This window comes from Monodelphis domestica, chromosome 7 (genome assembly GCF_027887165.1).
Source record: "Monodelphis domestica isolate mMonDom1 chromosome 7, mMonDom1.pri, whole genome shotgun sequence".
In the NCBI taxonomy this organism is placed as follows: Eukaryota; Metazoa; Chordata; class Mammalia; order Didelphimorphia; family Didelphidae; genus Monodelphis; species Monodelphis domestica.
Window position 1 is genome coordinate 158,797,354 of NC_077233.1, and position 20,679 is coordinate 158,818,032.

Consider the following 20,679-nt stretch of genomic DNA (forward strand, 5'->3'; position numbering starts at 1 on the left):
AATCTGCAACTTTCTCTAGAGTCTATATTCTATGTGGATTTAGCCTAGGTTAGTTCAGATTAGATGGGGAGAATTGAGACAGAGGAAGATAGCGTTGCTTCAGCTTTGCTGAGGACAGAATCAATTTTATGCAAAGTCAGATGGCAGGACAAAGGTAGATTCAATCAGTAATAGGGAAACTCCTCAGCCCACATACCTTATCCTATCCAAATCACCAATTGATAATAAAACTCTGTTATTGTTTAAGTGGAGCCATAGTGGTTATCTACTGGCCTTGGACAGAGAGACGCCATTTAGCTCTCTGAGCCTGAGAAGATCATTCCTTTAGGCTGCGTTAAGTAAAATCCCAGTCACTCCAACCCTAACACTAAATCACCTTTAACAACTATTATGTCTAGGCTTGTTTTATTGATCATGGTTTTCAGATAGCCCAATAATTTCTCCTCAATCTGTTTTCTAGGAGAGTTATTTTTCCAATGAGATATTTCACAGTCCTCTATTTTTCATTCTTTTGACTTTGTCTGATGTCTTACGGAGTTGTTGGCTTCCACTTCACCAATTCTAATTTTTCAAGAAATTGTTTCTTTGGTGGGGTTTTTATCCCCTTTCCCATTTGGCCAATTCTATTTTTTAAGAAGTTATTTTTGTCAAAAAATTTTGTGCCTCTTTACCAAACTATTCTCTTTTCATAATTTTCTTACGTAATTCTCATTTCCTTTCCCAATTTTTCCTCTACGAACCTTATTTTATTTTAAATTTTTTTCCTTCTGTGGCTCTCCCAGAAATTCTTGTTGAGCTTTTGTCAAATTTACATTACTTCTTTGAGGTTTTACCCACCTTATTGGAAGTGAGTTCCCCTTGTACCACTGCTGCTATTCTTGCTGTTATTGCCACCACTGTGCTGTACTTCTGGGCAGCTCTCACCCCAATTCTAAAGACCTCTTTTTCTGACCTAAATTGTCATGGCTGGACAAATGCCTTACCTGAACCTTTTGTTGGTTATGATCTTTGGAATTCAATTTGACACATTATTTTCAAGTTGTTGGGAAGGCTTGGCTAGAAAGCTCTGTTTACTCTCCCATCCTGGCTCTGCCCCTCAAAACTCCACCATAGCTGCTCTTGGCATCATCCTTTCCGCTTGCATTTAACATCCCTTTCACTCCCAATTTCACATTTAGGTATAATCTATAAAATCAGCATGCATATACACACTGCACACTGCGCGCACACACACACACACACACACACACACACACAAATAAGGTAATTTCTATTTAACTGGACTGAGAAATGAAACTCCAAGATGAATAGGCAAGATTGCTTGAAACAACTACAGTTATTTAGCCTTAAGAAAGATGTGCTTATAACTTTCTCCAAGAATTGCAAAGGATAGTAAATGGAAAAGATTTGTTTTTACTTGACCTAAAGGAGAGAACTAAGGAAAATGTATAGAAAGTACAAACATGCCAATTTAAGTTTGATGTGAAGAAAAAATTGCCTAACAATTAGAATTGTCCAACAGTAAGACAACCCAAGTTGGATTTCTCTTCCTAGAGATCTTCAAGTACTTTTAGAAGAATGTCCTAGGAATACCTTGCCGACCCTGAAATCTTTTCAGGGGCTCTATAAGATCCAAACTATTTTTATAATAATACTAAGATATATTAATTTGTAATATAATAAATAACAGTAGATACAACTCATATAACAAAAGCTTCGGGGATGTGGTCCTCAATAATTTTTAAGTATATAAATGGGTCTTTAGGCCAAAAAGTTTAAGAACTTCTGAATTAAATTAAACTTCAATGATTTATTTTTTTTATTAATTTGTTTGTTGCTTACATCAAACTTTGCAAATATTTCTTTCCTTCCTTCTCCTCCACACATTTGAGAAGGCATCTCTTGAAAAAAAAAAGGTAGATATAAATTATATCTTTCAAGTTTTCATTGATCAGTTCTTTCTCTAGAGGTAGACCTTCACAAGTTATTTTTCAAATATGAATTCTGTAGCTTTATAGAATATTCTTTTTGTTCTACTTATTTTGCTTTTCATGATTCCAGGTAGATTTTTCCAAGTTTAAAAAAATTAACCTGATCATCACTTCCTACACACAGTAATATTTCTTCACAATCATATGCCAAACTTGTTCAGTTATTCCCAAATTGATGAGCATCTCCTAGGTTACTAAATTTTTACCACCACAAAGAGATGCTATAAATATTTTGGAATATATAGGTTATTTTCCTTTTTTTGATGATCCTCTTAAGGGACAGACCCAACAATGGCATTGCCAGGTCTAAGGGTATACACAGTTTTACAATTTGTACATAATTCCAGATTGCTTTCTGAAGTAGTTGGATTAAGTCACAGTTCCAAGAACAGTATATTAGTGTCTCCATTTTCCACATAGCCTCCAGTATTTGTCATTTTGTCCTTTTATCACTTTAGCCAATTTGATAGTATGAGAAATCTCAGAGCTATTTTGAATTACATTTCTCTTATCAACTTATGGCTTTCCTTCTAATCTTGGCTATATTAGTTTTATTTGTACAAAAATTTTTTTAACTTAATCACAATTGTATATTTTATACCTCACAATACTCTCAATCTAATTTATCATAAGTTCCTGACCTATCCATAAATGTGATTGTTAATATACTCCCTATTCTTCTTCTTTATTTATGATATCTCCCTTTATGTGTAGGTCAGATAGCCATTTTGATCTTATCTTAGCAAATGGTGTTACATTATTGGTCTATACTGTAAGGGAGAACGAAGGAAAGTAGGATTTTGCAAAAGTGGTCAAAGGCAAGGGTTTACAACAGAGTGTCTGGTCACACACACAGAATGGAAAGAGCTGTTCCAGAATCTGGGGAAGGGATAAAACTTGATACCTAAGACAGTTGGATATTCATTGTTCCCGTCGTGCCAGGGGAATGGAGAGGTAATTTCCTGTTGGGGGATTGGGTCTAAGCCTAAAGGAGGTGACTTCCCTATTCCCTGGGAACTGGAGGATTCTGTGTTCCAGCTATCCGGAGATTCCTGAGATCCTTTCCATCCCTGTCTCCAATTTCCATCTCCCTGTGATCCTATAAGCTCCCGAATCCCTGACTATGTGTGAGAGAGAGCTGCCCAGCCATCTTGGCCCTTGGCTTTGGCCAACAAGGGTGAACTCATCAAGAGTTCAAGCTATCTTATCTGAATTAACTTTTAAATTGTCTATAAATGATTGGAGGACCAGTTAGCTCAGAGTAGTTAGTGGGGTTTTGTAATAGATAGCCAGTGTAGAGACAAGATAGAGGAAGACCTATGAAGATGGCTTTGTGAGGAGCACATGGAGGTATTTGGGTGGAGAATTTAGATTTTTAAGCTGAGGGACACCTTCTTCCTCATTCTCATCCTTCCTCTCCACATGGATATAAATTAATCTATTAGTGTTTTTTACAAAATAGTCAGACAGCATTTGAACTTACAAGCTTCTTCTCAGGCCTATACAGACCTGAAGGTTTAGTCTTTGAGTGATATACCAAGCTGTGAAACATCAAGTATACAAATCTTTCCATCTATATTATCAACCTTTATTTCAATACCTAGTTTCTGTCAGACATCTTCCCAATTTTCCCAGCAATTTTTACCAAATAATAAAATCTTATCCCCAAAACTTGGGTCTATACTTTTGTTAAGTACAAGATTAAAAAAACAAAACAAAACCTTTCACTACTGTTTGTTATATTTCTATCTATTCTGGTCTAGAGATCTATCTTTCTATTTCCTAACCAATACCAGATTTTTTGATAATTACTGCTTGATAATACAGTTTAAAATCTGGTACTATTAGTCCTTTCTATACATTTTTTTCATCAATTCCTTTGATATTCTTGATCTTTCCTTCTTCCAAATGAATTTCATTGTTATTTTTTCTAGTTCAATAATATAATTTTTGGCAGTTTAGTGGGGATGGCATTGAATAAGTAGATTAGTTTAAGTGTGATTGTAATTTTAATTATATTGACTCTACCTATCAATGAACAATTAAATTTGCTTTTCTTTTATTGCTATTGCTAGTATTTCTAATAGGATATTTAATAATATTGGTAATAATGGGTATACTTGTTTCACTCTTGATCCTATGGAGAAGGCCTCTAGCCTAATCCCATTATAATAATACTTCCTAATGGTTTTAGGTAAATGCTTATAATTTTTTTAAAAATCCATTTATACCTATATTTTCCAGTGTTTTAATAGTAATTGGTGTATTATCATGTTATTTTTGAAATTTTTGATATTTCTATGATCAATTATGTTGATTGTTTTGTTTATATTAAACTATTTTTGCATTCATTGTATAAATCCTATTTGGTGACAACGTATAATTTTTGTGATATTTTGTGATAGTCTCCAACCTACTAATTTATACCTTCTTTCCATTAGCACATAGTACATTGTAAAAATAAAACTTGTGAGTTATAAAATATTTATATGGAAAAACTATTCCAATATAGCTTCAAAACTTTTCAAAACAGTTTAACTCACCACTCAGGTTCAAACTGTTCAAAACCTGTTTAAAACTGTTTGGATAGGACTTCCGGTCAAGATGGCAGCTTAGAGAAAGCTAAAGTTCAGATCTCCGGAAACCCTTTCCTTCCGAACTCAAACTATATGCTCCTAGGGCACTGAAATTCAAAATGAACAACAGCATAGACCACGGGAATCCTCCTCCTGGACCTGGACCAAAAGGTACACCCTCCCTGCCCAAAAGCCAGAACTCAAGATCACTCAGACTTAAGGGGTAGGCAGAAGGAAGGTACCAGGACCCATCTCCCCCAACCCAGAGTGCTGAGTCCAAGGCAGCAGAGGGAACCTCAGAGCCTCAGGGCCAGCTATTCTGAAGGCTGCTTTCTGAAAACAACCTGATTCAGTTGCGGGGGCACCCAGACAGCAGGGAAACAGAGAGAGACAGGGGAGCCTGTAACCCCCAGCTGGATCCTTCCATCCGAGTCTCATGGAAGGTCCCTGCCTCAGGGCATACTGAGTTCAACCCAGGGAAAGTTAATCCTATCAGGAGCCTTTGGAGCTCAGGGAAGCTGCGGCACCTCCCCCCTCAGAGTGTAGGCTCTTCTGGCCAGCTAAGGCACTGAAAAACCTCACAGAGAGTGCCAAGCCAGGCTCACAGCATGGAAGTAAGGCAATGGAGGAGCAACCGGAGGGAACTGAGGAGGGTAGTAACACGGAAACACCAGCAATTCCTGGCCTCCCCGGGAAGACAGAACAGCTGAGGAGAATCGGACAATTTGCCTAGGGCTAAAACCTCTGAACACCAGACAGAGATAAGAAAAACTAGTCCTCCCCACTCAGATAGAGATGGCAAACTCCACAGAAGCACAAAAGCCTCAAAATTCCAAGAAAAACAAGAAGGGGGTGACTTTAGACACATTTATGGAGCAAAAATACAAAATACGGAGGAGATAGAAGGGGAAACACAAGCAAATGCTCCGAAACCTTCCAAAGGAAAAGGAAACTCTCCACAAACCCATGAAGAATTGGAATCAGAAAGGATCAAAAAGATGGAAGCCTTCTGAGAGGAAAAATGGGAAATAATGCAAAAAAAATTCACGCATCTACAAAACCAGTTTGACCAAAGTGAAAAGGAAAATCAGGCTCTAAAGGTCAGAATTAGGCAACTCAAAGACAACGAGCAAGAATTAATAAAGCAAAGCCAAAAGACCAAGAAATTAGAAGAGAACATAAAATATCTCACTGACAAGGTCATAGACTTGGAAAATAGAGGGAGAAGAGACAATTTAAGAATAATTGGACTACCCGAAAAGCCAGAAATAAACAGCAAACTCGACATCGTAATACAAGATATAATGAAAAAAAATTGCCCAGAGATCCTAGAAGAAGAGGGCAATACAGCCACTGACAGAGCTCACAGAACACCCTCTACACTAAATCCCCAAAAGACAACTCCCAGGAATGTAATTGTCAAATTCCAAAGCTTTCAAACAAAAGAAAAAATCCTACAAGAAGCCAGAAAAAGGCAATTTAGATATAAAGGAATGCCAATCAGGGTCACCCAAGACCTTGCAAGTTCCACTATAAATGACTGTAAGGCATGGAACATGATTTTCAGATAGGCAAGAGAGCTGGGCCTTCAACCAAGAATCAGCTATCCAGCAAAACTGACTATATACTGTAAACCTTAAAAAGGAGAAAAATGTTATCTTTTTCTTTCACTCAAACTCTCTTCTATAAGGACTACATTTATATCAATAAATCTATGTATATTAACATGTGGGGAAAATGTAATGTGTAAATAGGGGGAAAAGAAAGACCAAATAGAATAATCTTTCTCACACAAAGATTCACATGGGAAGGGGAGGGGAAGAAAACTCCTATAAGAAGGAGAGGAAGAGAGATTTTACTTAAACCTTACTCTCAGGGAAATCAACTCTGAGAGGGAAGAACATCCAGATCCATTGGGATCTTGAATTCTATCTTACCCAACAAGGGAAGGGAGAAGGGAAAACCAAGGGGGGTAGGTGGGAGGGAACAAAAAAAAGGGAGGGAAGAAGAGGGGGGAGGGGGAGGGAACAAAAAGGAAGGGACTAGAAAGGGAAACATATCAAGGGAGGGGACAAGGGGGACTGATTTAAAGTAAATCACTGGACTAAAAGGTAGAGCTGAAGAAGAAAGGTTAGAATTAGGGAAGGATATCAAAATGCCAGGGAGTCCACCAGTGACAGTCATAACTTTGAACGTGAATGGGATGAACTCACCCATAAAACGTAGACGAATAGCAGAATGGATTAGAATCCAAAACCCTACCATATGTTGTCTTCAAGAAACACACATGAGGCGGGTAGACACCCACAAGGTCAGAATTAAAGGATGGAGTAAGACCTTCTGGGCCTCAAGTGACAGAAGGCAGAAGTGGTAATCGTGATATCTGATAAAGCCAAAGCAAAAATAGACCTGATCAAAAGGAATAGGAAAGGTAATTATATTTTGTTAAAAGGGACTTTAGATAATGAGGAAATATCACCAATCAACATGTATGCACCAAATAATATAGCACCCAAATTTTTAATGGAGAAACTAAGAGAATTGAAGGAAGAAATAGACAGTAAAACCATATTAGTGGGAGACTTAAACCAACCATTATCAAATTTAGATAAATCAAATCAAAAAATAAATAAGAAAGAGGTAAAAGAAGTGAACGAAATCTTAGAAAAATTAGAATTAATAGACATATGGAGAAAAATAAATAGGGATAAAAAGGAATACACCTTCTTCTCAGCACCACATGGCACATTCACAAAGATTGACCATACATTAGGTCACAGAAACATGGCATACAAATGCAGAAAAGCAGAAATAATAAATGCAGCCTTTTCAGATCACAAGGCAATAAAAATAATGATCAGTAATGGTACATGGAAAATCAAATAAAAAACTAATTGGAAATTAAACAATATGATACTCCAAAATCATTTAGTTAGAGAAGAAATCATAGAAACAATAATTTCACTGAGGAAAATGACAATGGCGAGACATCCTTTCAAACCTTTTGGGATGCAGCCAAAGCAGTAATCAGAGGTAAATTCATAACCCTGAGTGCATATATTAACAAACTAGGGAGAGCAGAGATCAATCAATTGGAAATGCAAATAAAAAAACTTGAAAGCTGTCAAATTAAAAACCCCCAGCAGAAAACCAAACTAGAAATCCTAAAAATTAAGGGAGAAATTAATAAAATCAAAAGTGATAGAACTATTGATTTAATAAATAAGACAAGAAGCTGGTACTTTGAAAAAACAAACAAAATAGACAAAGTACTGGTTAATCTAATTTAAAAAAGGAAAGAACACAAGCAAATTAACAGCATCAAAGACGAAAAGGGGGACATCACCTCCAATGAAGAGGAAATTAAGGCAATCATTAAAAATTACTTTGCCCAATTATATGACAATAAATACACCAATTTAGGTGATATGGATGAATATATACAAAAATACAAACTGCCTAGACTAACAGAAGAAGAAATAGAATTCTTAAATAATCCCATATCAGAAAATGAAATCCAACAAGCCATCAAAGAACTTCCTAAGAAAAAATCCCCAGGGCCCGATGGATTCACCAGTGAATTCTATCAAACATTCAGAGAACAGTTAATCCCAATACTATACAAACTATTTGACATAATAAGCAAAGAGGGAGTTCTACCAAACTCCTTTTACGACACAAACATGGTACTGATTCCAAAACAAGGCAGGTCAAAAACAGAGAAAGAAAACTATAGACCAATCTCCCTAATGAATATAGATGCAAAAATCTTAAATAGGATACTAGCAAAAAGACTCCATCAAGTGATCAGAAGGATCATTCACCATGATCAAGTATGATTTATACCAGGGATGCAGGGCTGGTTCAATATTAGGAAAACCATCCACATAATTGACCACATCAACAAGCAAACCAGCAAGAACCACATGATTATCTCAATAGACACAGAAAAAGCATTTGATAAAATACAACACCCATTCCTATTAAAAACACTAGAAAGCATAGGAATAGAAGGGTCGTTCCTAAAAATAATAAACAGTATATATCTAAAACCATCAGCTAATATCATCTGCAATGGGGATGAACTAGATGCATTCCCAATAAGATCAGTAGTGAAACAAGGATGCCCATTATCACCTCTACTATTTGACATTGTACTAGAAACACTAGCAGTAGCAATTAGAGAAGAAAAAGAAATTGAAGGCATCAAAATAGGCAAGGAGGAGACCAAGTTATCACTCTTTGCAGATGACATGATGGTCTACTTAAAGAATCCTATAGATTCAACCAAAAAGCTAATTGAAATAATCAATAACTTTAGCAAAGTTGCAGGATACAAAATAAACCCACATAAGTCATCAGCATTTCTATATATCTCCAACACAGCTCAGCAGCAAAAACTAGAAAGAGAAATCCCATTCAAAATCACCTTAGACAAAATAAAATACCTAGGAATCTATCTGCCAAAACAAACACAGGAACTATATGAACACAACTACAAAACACTCTCCATACAACTAAAACTAGACTTGAGCAATTGGAAAAACATTAACTGCTCATGGATAGGATGAGCCAATATAATTAAAAATGACCATCCTACCCAAACTTATTTATCTATTTAGTGCCATACCCATTGAACTCCCAAAAAATTACTTTACTGATTTAGAAAAAACCATAACAAAGTTCATTTGGAATAACAAAAGATCAAGGATACCCAGGGAAATAATGAAAAAAAAACCCACAAATGATGGGGGCCATGCAGTCCCAGACCTTAAACTATATTACAAAGCAGCAGTCATCAAAATAATTTGGTACTGGATAAGAGACAGAAAGGAGGATCAGTGGAATAGACTGGGGGCAAGAGACCTCAGCAAGACAGTATGCGATAAACCCAAAGATCCCAGCTTTTGGGACAAAAATCCACTATTCGATAAAAACTGCTGGGAAAATTGGAAGACAGTGTGGGAGAGATTAGGAATTGATCAACACCTCACACCCTACACCAAGATAAATTCAAAATGGGTGAGTGACTTAAACATAAAGAAGGAAACCATAAGCAAATTGGGTAAACACAGAATAGTATACATGTCAGACCTTTGGGAGGGGAAAGACTTTAAAACCAAGCAAGACAGAAAGAATCACAAAATGTAAAATAAATAATTTTGACTACATCAAACTAAAAAGCTTTTGTACAAACAAAATCAATGTAACTAAAATCAGAAGGGAAACAACAAATTGGGAAAAAATCTTCATAAAAACCTCTGACAAAGGTTTAATTACTCAATTTATAAAGAGCTAAATCAATTGTACAAAAAATCAAGCCATTCTCCAATTGATAAATGGGCAAGGGACATGGATAGGCAGTTTTCAGATAAAGAAATCAAAACTATTAATAAGCACATGAAGAAGTATTCTAAATCTCTTATAATCAGAGAGATGCAAATCAAAACAACTCTGAGGTATCACCTCACACCTAGCAGATTGGCTAACATGAGAGCAAAGAAAAGTAATGAATGCTGGAGGGGATTTGGCAAAGTAGGGACATTAATTCATTTCTGGTGGAGTTGTGAATTGGTCTAACCATTCTGGAGGGCAATTTGGAACTATGCCCAAAGGGCGATAAAAGAATGCCTACCCTTTGATCCAACCATAGCACTGCCAAGTTTGTACCCCAAAGAGATAATAAGGAAAAGGACATGTACAAGAATATTCATAGCTGCCCTCTTTGTGGTGGCCAAAAATTGGAAAACGAGGGGATGCCCTTCAATTGGGGAATGGCTGAACAAATTGTGGTATATGTTGGTGATGGAATACTATTGTGCAAAAAGGAATAATAAAGTGAAGGAATTCCATGGAAACTGGAACAACCTCCAGGAAGTGATGCAGAGCGAGAGGGGCAGAACCAGGAGAACATTGTACACAGAGACTAATACACTGTGGTATAATTTAACATAATGGACTTCTCCATTAGTAGTGGTGTAATGTCCCTGAACAATCTGCAGGGATCTAGGAAAAAAACACTATTCATAAGCAGAGGACAAACTGTGGGAGTAGAAACACCGAGGAAAAGCAACTGCCCGACTACAGCGGTTGAGGGGACATGACAGAGGAGAGACTCTAAAGGAACACTCTAATGCAAATACTAACAACATGACAATGGATTTGAATCAAGAACACATGTGATACACAGTGGAATCACGCGTCAGGTATGGGGGGTGGGGAGGGAGGAAAAGAAAATGATCTTTGTCTTTAATGAATAATGCTTGGAAATGATAAAATAAAATATTATTTTTAAAAAAAAGAATGTGTTAGGGTCCTCATATTCACATGACCCTTCCAGCAATTGTAATTTTCTTTTGCCCCTTCCACATCAAACTTCTTAGATATCTGACTTCTCTTTTCCTCCTACCTCTTTATAGGCTGACCACCTTTGTACAATTTTAGCTCATGGGGTGGTACATATTTTTTTTTCCCACAGAACTCCTTGAAATCTGGTCTCCTAACAACTACAATCATACCAGTCAATCTATGCCCAGATTTTTTCTCGTTCTTTATAATATATTCTAAAATGCAAGCTAATTCCCCTTAAGTTGCTATCATTCCTACCCTAGCAACCAGTTCCTCCCTTTTGGTAGGAATCAGGTTCAGAATAGCTTCAACATCTCCAATGGCGTGAAACAAGGCAGTGTCCTCGCTCTGGTACTATTCAACCTATACTTCACCCAAGTATTACGACATGCTGTGTGGATCTAGACCTGGGTGTCTACATCAAATACCGACTGGATGGCTCACTATTCGACCAATGGATCTGGATGTTCTTCCCTCTCAGAGTTGATTTCCCTGAGAGTAAGGTTTAAGTAAAAACTCTCTTCCTCTCCTTCTTATAGGAGTTTTCTTCCCCTCCCCTTCCCATGTGAATCTTTGTGTGAGAAAGATTATTCTATTTGGTCTTTCTTTTCCCCCTATTTACACATTACATTTTCCCCACATATTAGTATACATAGATTGATATAAATGTAGTCCTTATAGAAGAGTGTTTGGGTAAAAGAAAAAGATAAAATTTTTCTCCTTTTCCCTTTCCTTCATATTTACCTTTTCAGGTATTCCATGCTCTTTGTTTTTCGATATTGAACTTTCCACAGAGCTGTGGTCTTTTCTTTGTAAAAACTTGGAAATCTTCTATTTTGTTGAATGCCCATACTTTCCCTTGGACATATATAGTCAGTTTTGCTGGATAGCTGATTCTTGGTTGAAGGCCTAGCTCTCTTGCCTTTCTGAAAATCATGTTCCATGCCTTACGGTCATTCATAGTGCAACTTGCAAGGTCTTGTGTGACCCTGATTGGCATTCCTTTATATCTAAATTGTCTTTTTCTGGCTTCTTGTAGGATTTTTTCTTTTGTTTGAAAGCTTTGGAATTTGACAATTACATTCCTGGGAGTTGTCTTTTGGGGATTTAGTGTAGAGGGTGTTCTGTGAGCTCTGTCAGTGGCTGTATTGCCCCCTTGTTCTAGAATCTCTGGGCAATTTTCTTTGATTGACCCTAACACATTCTTGATGGAGCTGTGAATTACTGCATCCTGTATTAGAGGATTGGTTTGGGTATAATGGAGAAAGAGTAGATGATCTCAGAAAGTAGAAGAAGGGTGTGATGGATTTCCCTCCTTCACTCTTCTTCAAATATGTTTCTCCACTAACTCTGCCTTTACTCTCCTCTAATAACTGTTTAATGGGTGAATCTTTTCCCCTGGGGAAAGAGAGAGAAATCTGTTCTCTCCCCCTTCAATATGACAAGGAAGTCAATTTAAGATAACTGACACTTTATTCTAACAAATGGTGGTTAGGGGTAAGATAAAAAGATGTCTGTAGGTTGGGGGTTATAAGAAAGAGGGTAAGGAAGTCCCTTTCTGTCTAAAAATATCTTTCTCCCTCCCACCAAAGTTGAGAGACCCAGGCTAATCAGTCTGGTCTCTAAGAGGCTCGGGGTTTGGTGACCCCTGGTCTTAGTCCCCCAGAGCCAATGTCAAGATTCAGGGTATAACAGGAGCTATTTGAGATCTGTTGATGCTGTTCCTCTTCTTCTTAGGTTTGCTACAAATCTTGGTGTCTTTTTTGGGAAATGGTGATTAGGATCAATGAGGATTTTTTATGGATCAGGAGAGAAATCTCTGATCAGCCTGCCACCCTTGGCTTTCTCAGGCAAGAGAGCTAGATCAACTGTCTTCCCCTGGAATCTCCTCTTCCCTCAAGATTCCAGATATCCTTCACCATCCCCTGCTGTGGATGCAAACCTCTGCATGTCCTCCAGGCTCTGTCCCTCAAAGTCTCTGGATCATTTCTCTATCACAATTCATTCTGGAAATCAATTCAGAACTATATTCCTAAAGTTACAAAACCATATGTAGTCACAGACCCACAGAAACTTCTGTAAATCTATACCCCAAAGAGTTCAAAGAAAGATGAAAAGGATCAATATGTATAAAAATATTTATAGTAACTTTTTTAGTTGCAAAAAACTGGAAACTAAGAGAATGTCCATCTATCAAGAAATGGCAAAAAAGAAATGTTATATTAACAAATACAGTATAGTAATATAATCAATTATTAGTCAGCTAGATAGCACAATAGATAGCATGCTGGGTATTGTAAGGTTCATATTAGAAAATAAGTATTGTTTTATTAGTTAAGGGATAAAAAGTAGAGTGCTGTCTTGAGAAAGAATTGGAGTTTGAAGCAGAGCTGAGAGATCATATTGATTTCAGATGTTGACAGTTATAACTGTTTTTCTGTGTCAATTAATCTTTGGCAGTTGGAGTTGGTCTCTGACAGGTGGCAGAGACATAGATTCAGAGATTCTCTCAGGGCTGGAGGAGGTTACATTTTTGCCTCTCTGTCTGTCTGAGGGAAAGATCTCAAGGAGCTTAATGTTTTCCTTTCCCAACTTGAGAAACACTATTGACTATCTATTATGGATTTTATAGATTGATTTAACTCTGAGAAGACCAAAGAAAAACCTGGTTTTTGGTTTGGACTCTGAATCTGTTAAGGCTATTTTATAATTTTTTTTATAATTTCATTTTATTTTATGATTTGAAGGTGAAGTTAAGAATTATAAGGATAATAGTGGTAGTTTTTATTTAGATAGTATAAATTTGGGTTAGTCAGATCAGGGAGGATTAGTGTAGCCTATGAAACACAGGAAAAGCAGTTCCTTGCAGAACCAGGGTGTTTATTTGGATGGATTTAGAATCCTTTAGAATGAGAAATCCTTTTTTATCCTTATATATTTCAATAAAGTTTATTTTATATTATGAATCTCTTTAGCATCCTTGAGCCTGGCCCTGAAGGGAAGTTCACATTTGATCACTTCATCACTGAAGATACTTCTGATTACCTCTATCAAAAGTATCTGAACAGTTTTGAACCTGTATTGGTGAGCTTTTCTATTAATTTTTGTAACTCACCATTTATTATTTTTATAGTTTAGAGTCAAGAAGACTTGAATTCAAATCCAACAGCAGACATTTCTTAGCTGTGTGACCTTAGACAAGTCACTTAAACTATGTCTGCCTCAGTTTCCTCAACAGCTTCCACAACATTGTTGTAAGCATCAAATCAGATAAACTGCTTAGTACAGTGACTGGCATATAATAGGCACTTAATAAATTCTTGTTCCCACCCTTCCCCCTGTTATAGAGAAATGATTAGTTTCAGAGAAACTAAGAAGACTTCAGTAAACTGATAATGAATGAAATGAGAACCAGAATACTTTGTATAATTATACAATATTGGAAAGATAATTTTAAAATATTAATAACTGACCAATGCAATGAAAAACCACCATTCCAGAACACAGAAAATGATGCATCCTAATCATATCCTGTCACAGAGGTGATCAACCAAAGATACACATTTTTGGACATGGCTAAAGCAGGAATTTACTTCTGCTGGATCCTGTGCACGTGCACTCACACACATATAGACACACTCACATTTACATATGTTAATGGAAAATGGTTTTATTTTTATCTTTTTGTTGTTGCTGTTCAATGGTGAAAGGGAATGTTGAAAGGAACTGAACTGAAAAAAACTGGATAAAATTACATTGTTTTTTTTTTAATAGACAATGTAGATAAAGAGAAAACTAAGGAACCAACATAGATTTAAAAAATATATGTTTGAAAGATGAAAAAAAGAATAGTTTCCATCTACTGAGCAAGGAGACTTAATGGAGAATTAAAAATATAGCACCATCAAATAACAAAAGTATCCAGAGTACTAATACTCAGAGTGGACCAAGACTAGAAAGGAATGCTAAGGACAATGGAAAAAGAATTTTGAAGGCATATGGGTGAAGAAAGAATGTTCACAGAAGGTTGTAGACTGAGAAGAAAGAGATGATAAACGACAAAAGTAGGTAAAACCACTCAAATAGTTCTATTTTCTCAGCTAAGGAAAATTATCTTTGATCTAGAAAAGCCAGAATAAAAGTATGCCATGCTAATCCAATTTGCAGATGAGACAAAGATGGCGAGCTAGCATGGTGTGATGGAAAAAGCACTGTCTTTAGAGCCAGAGGACAAGAATTCAAGCTTCTCAACTACCTGTGTGATTTTGGGCAAATTACTTAATTTCCCTGGGCCTCAGTACTCTTATATGTATAGATAGAATATTAAAAGTTAAAGTCACAATCCAAGAAGATCACAAAAGGTTAATAAAACGAAATATAAAATGTTATGCTTAAATAGGGAAAAAATAAGAAAATTTCAGAGAGAAGGGAGGTATGGCTAGGCAGCAGGTTATCTGAAAAGATGTGGAGTTTTAAAAGTGAACTGCAAGTCCATTCTGTTTACAATGTCACATGATAATGAACAAAGCTCATGCAATCAGGTTTCAATGAGAGAAATTCTGCATCTAGTACTGGGTAGGTGATGGCTCCACTCTGTTTTGTTCTTATTGGGCCACATCTGAATTGTGGAGTTCCATCCCAGGTGCCACATATTAGGAAAAAACCTGCTAAGTTGGTGAACAGTCAGAGGAGGGTATTAGGGAAGCTGAGGGGTCTTGAGATCGTGCCATGCAAGGCTCAGGTAAAAAAAGGGGGAACAAAGAATCCTATTACATTTGGTTTTTTCTTGGCTCTGGAAGGCAGAATGATAATCACTGCAGAAGTGCAGAATTGGCTTCATGTAAGAAAATAATTAGCAATGAGTGATAGAATCATCTACATCAGCAAACAGTAAAGGGCAGAAAGGCGTCCTTACTAGAGATTTTTGAGAAAAGATCCGGATAACTACTTGTTACTCTTGTTTGTTGGACACAAGATCTCTTTCCAATGTAACTGTTTCAACTAGAAATTTGTCTCTTCCCCACGAGAGGGCATCACCAGACCAACAACAGTAAATCCACTCGCTCTCATTCTTGGCAAAGACGAGCTCTTTCTCTTTGATGCTGTAGGGACCTCTCCTTTGGAAGATGGAATCCCCAAAAGGGTAGAAGGCAGTTGACCCCAATGTGGAAGGCAGCGGAGTTGAGCCAGGAGAGCAAGGAGAAAGGAAGCTGCTCCTGCTGCTAGTAGCCCAAACCAGGGCTTTAGTTCCTCTCCTAATCTGGGGCTGCTTGGAAGCAGTTTAAAATAGCTGAAATGGCAGAGTCCTCGGGGATTGGGTTCCTTAAACTACCCTGATAATGTGACTACAGAATTGCTCATGATGACAGAAGGGACAGCAAGGTGGCCGGCTTATCCTTCCTTATGGTAGAATTATATAGCACTGCAAATATTATTAACTGGGGTTTTCCCAGTGTTGTGTACATCCCTACAGAAAGCCTAATGCATTAATCTGTACTTTATGGAGTCTTGGTTAAAGAAGACACCAAAGGGTGCAGCTGAGTAGCTCAGTGGATTGAGAGCCAGGCCTAGAATCAAGAGGTCCCAGGTTCAAATCTGGCCTCAGACACTTCCCAGCTGTGTGACCCTGGGTAAGTCACTTGACCCCCATTGCCTAGCCTTTACCACTCTTCTGTCTTGGAGCCAATACATAGTATTGGCTCCAAAACGGAAGGTAAAGATTTAAAAAAAGACACCAAACAATGAGGTATTGATGGAAATTACATAGTCACCAGTGGCTTCAGACTTTACAAAACCTCCTGAGCTCTTCCCTGTTTTCATGAGAGGCTGCATAAGATGTTGGAAGTCAGGCATCCAAGGGGCCTTTTTAGAGTGGAGAATTTGAATCTGAAGAATTTCTGAGAAATATTAGCCAAGTGTAAGAAGGAGAATGAAGAAAAACGATGTTGGTAGGTATTGCCTACCCGGGGACCAAGGAAGGCACTGGTTCAGTTTTGAGGATGATGATAATAATAAAACGATAATGGTAATTGCAATGATTGTTACACTATTGAAATATTACCACAAAGATTCTACCAAATTCCTCTTTTAAATGGGTTGAAAAAGCCTATTGATCAAAACTCTGGTAAAGCACTTTAGGTCAATAATCTGCTAATCGTTACAAGAAGACTCAGGACTGAAAAAAATGGAATCTTTGACTTATTGCAGCACAGGCCACTGGGGGAGGGAAGCTCTGGACTGAGGCTTGCACTGAGGAGCCTAAGCCTGCCAAAGGGCAGTCAGAAAGGCTAGGTGTCTGTGGGGCTACTCCTGAAGTTATTATTGCCTCTCACTGAGGTGTTCAAACTGGGCAAGTAATCACTCTCTGCTATTCTATAAGGAGGTCTAATATTAGGTGGAGAGGAGTCAGAAGGGAAAGCAGAAGGGAGGAAAACAAACTTCCTTTACTCGTGGTTAACAGTCTTATTCTAAAGCTCTTGTGGCAACAACTCTCTCTCTGCTGAAAGTCATTTTCTCTTCCAGGTTGCCAATGCCAGCTTTGGAATCCTAGGAACAAATGTCGTTAAACACACACACACACACACACACACACAAAGTTTATTATTCTTACTATTTAGCCGAGTCTGAGAGTTGGTATTCTCTTCTCCGATCATAACACTCCTGGATTCCTGGGTCCTCCCATAGCTTTTTGATTGCTTCCACTTGTTTCCTGGGCAACATGGAAACTTTGTCTACTTCCACTTCTCTAATCATCTGAGCATTTTCCTAATCAAAGGGGGAAAAAAACATTAAAGAGATGCTCTGGTGCAACCTATGAAAGTAGATCCATCTTTGCATAGGAGTAATGGAGGATTATTGTGTAGGGAAGAATGTTGTTTGGAGTCAAAATACCTGTGTCCAAATTCTACAACCCCACCTCCATCATCTCATTCACTAGCTGTGTAACCTTGATGCAGGTCACATTGCCATTCTGGACCTCAGTTTCCTTATCTGTAAACTGAAGAGGTAAACTAGATGATCTCAAAGTTCCCTTATATCTCCAAATCTTAAAGTCTATGAGAGCACACTTAGGAAGTGGCAATAGATACATAAGTATGGAGGGGAAATATGCTCCTTTATAACGTTGTTGATAATTAAAAGACATAGGACAAGATAAGCTTGTCTAGGGTCAAGAAGAGATGATGGGGACACCTCAGCTACCTACTGAGATAGTCACACATTGGCTCTACCAATCATCTTCATCCCTTAGTGATGTGTTAATGCCAACACCTTCTGCTTTGAAAATACAACATGCCCACACATCTGAAGGAGGAACGAATAAGAACAAAATGACACCCTGATACCACCACCCTTTTCCCTTCTAGCAACTCAAGATGACTGGGGATGGCTCAGGATGCAATGGATCACTTTGGGTTCTTTGATGTCAAACCAATCTCTAAGCATTCTATAGCACCCATTTCCACTTCCTTCATGGGTCTTAGAGCAAATTGTTCTCATCTGCCCCTTCTACCAGGGAAGTCTTTACATGCCTGGAATACATACTCCTCTAACTCACCAACAGGTCTAGCCTGTCTGCCAAGATGGTTTACCATGGTGTGGCTACTGCACATGCTACAGTGTCTTGGAGCCACAGGTGAGGATTGGGTAACAAGTAGACACCAAAGGAGGAAAATAGCCCTGAAAAAGGCTTGGTAAGCCCTAATGCCAGATGTACTAGTGTGCCCTGAATATCCCATACACTGCATACAAACTATACTAAATTGATGATTTCATGAGTTTATTTAACATCTAGATCTATACCGCTGACTTCCAGATCTCTATATCCAGTTTTAGTCTCTTATCTGACATCTACCTTCACATCAACTGCCAACTAGACATTTCAAACTGGATATCCCATAGACAGGGCAGAATTTCTCAAACTCAACATGTCCAAAACATAACTTGTGTTTTACACACACACACACACACATACACACACACACACACACACACACACACACACACTAACCATCTGTATCATGAGCATCTCTATCCTTCCAGGTTAATAGTCTTTAACATTATACTCTACACTTCCTTCAGCCTAAAGTTTAACTGCAAGTGTTACTGTTACCCCCTCCCTGACAAACTTCTTTCTTGCCTTTTAGATAAAATATAAACTTCTCTTTTATGTTTAAGTAACTCTTCACAATCTGACCGCAACCTACCTTTCCAGCCTGATTATAAATTGCTCCCCTTTATGTACTCTGTGGTTCAGCCTAACTGTTCAACTAGGTAGCACAGTGGGTAGCATCCCAAGTCTGGAGTTAGGAACACCCAAGTTCAAATCTAGATTCAGACACTAGCTGTGTGACTCTGGGCATGGTGCTTAACTTCTTTTGCCTCAATTTCCTTAAATGTAAAATGAGGATAATAAGACTGTAAAATGAAGATAATAACATCATCTACCTTCTAAGGTGTTTATAAGGATCAAACGAGGTGATTGTAAAACTCCAAGCACAGTGCCTGACATAAGTGTAATATAAACATTGGCTATTATCATTATTACATGAGATAATATTCATAAAGTGCTTAGCACAGTGCCTGATACAAAGTAGGTGCTATCTAAATCCTTCCTTCTTTCCTCTTCTCACCCATGGCTTTCACTCTCCTTCCTATCTGCATATTTATATACCAGCTACCCCCAATTCACCTCATGCTCCCCTGTGTCCAGTTTCCTTCAAGACTCAGATAAAGCACCATCTTCCATGAGATTTTTCATGATCCCCCAACTTCTAGAACCCTCTTTCTCCCAAGTCATCTTTTTAATATATTTTCCTACTTGGATACAAGTCAATTCATCAGACAGAATATAAGCTCTTTGGGGTCTAAGGCTGTTTGACTTTTCTCCCTTTTATCTTCAGAGCCCAGGCCAGCAGCTATTGCATAGGAAACCTTCATATAAATACTTCTCAGTATGTGTCATCATGCATGTTTTTTCTGTGTGGTCACTGGCTAGAATCTAGTAGTATAGAAAGAATACTCTTGCCTGGCTCTTTCAGGAAAAACAACAGAGTTCTAGAATCTTATGAAGAGTAGGTGGGAGGTGAGAGGAGGAAAGATGTTCATTTCTATAGAAAATCTGGGGCAGACTAATAATAATAGCTCACATTTATACATGAGCTGAAGATTTATCAAGCACCTTAATTATATTATTCCACAGTCATAACCTGAGGCACAAATATTATTATTCCACATTTTATGAGAAGTTGAATGACTTGCCAAGGTCTATTCTACAGTCAAAATAACCTGATTGCTCTTCCCTGTGTCCTACATTCCATCTGCTACTCCAAGAGCTTTGTATGATCTAATTCACAGACCTGGGATGATATTCCTCTCCCTCGCTTCCAAATACCTTAGCTCCCTTCAAGCCTTATTTGAACTAACATTTCTTTTTAGAGGTCTTTCTTGATTCCCTCAGGCATTAGTTCTTCTAAACCACCATCATTTTGCATTTATTTTATACATATCCCACACTAAGGAGGCATGTAAGATCCTTGAGGACAGACGCTGTCTCACTTTTGGTTTGGTATCACTAACATCCAGTCATGTGGCTGGCATACAGATACCACTTAATAAATATTTGCCAATCAACTGAGGATGAACGATTGATAGTGGCACAGCTGGGATCTGAATACAGTCTCTTGATTCTAGGCTCTGTTAGTGTTAATATTTTTTATACAGAGGGTTCAGCAGGACTTTAGCTGGTTATGCCTCTCAGACTTTGT

At 37.7% G+C, this 20,679-nt stretch overlaps 1 protein-coding gene across 3 annotated transcripts in view; it reads right to left on the minus strand.

Annotated features, from left to right (window-relative positions):
* The window catches only part of LOC100011567 (guanine nucleotide-binding protein subunit alpha-14), a 320,344-nt gene that overhangs the window by 27,211 nt on the left and 272,454 nt on the right, over positions 1-20,679 (minus strand). For all 3 annotated transcript variants that reach the window (XM_001362344.4, XM_007499012.2, XM_007499013.2), the window contains exon 3: positions 17,526-17,680. In XM_001362344.4, coding sequence (XP_001362381.1) covers positions 17,526-17,680 — 155 coding nt within the window. The remainder of the gene's footprint in view (positions 1-17,525; positions 17,681-20,679) is intronic.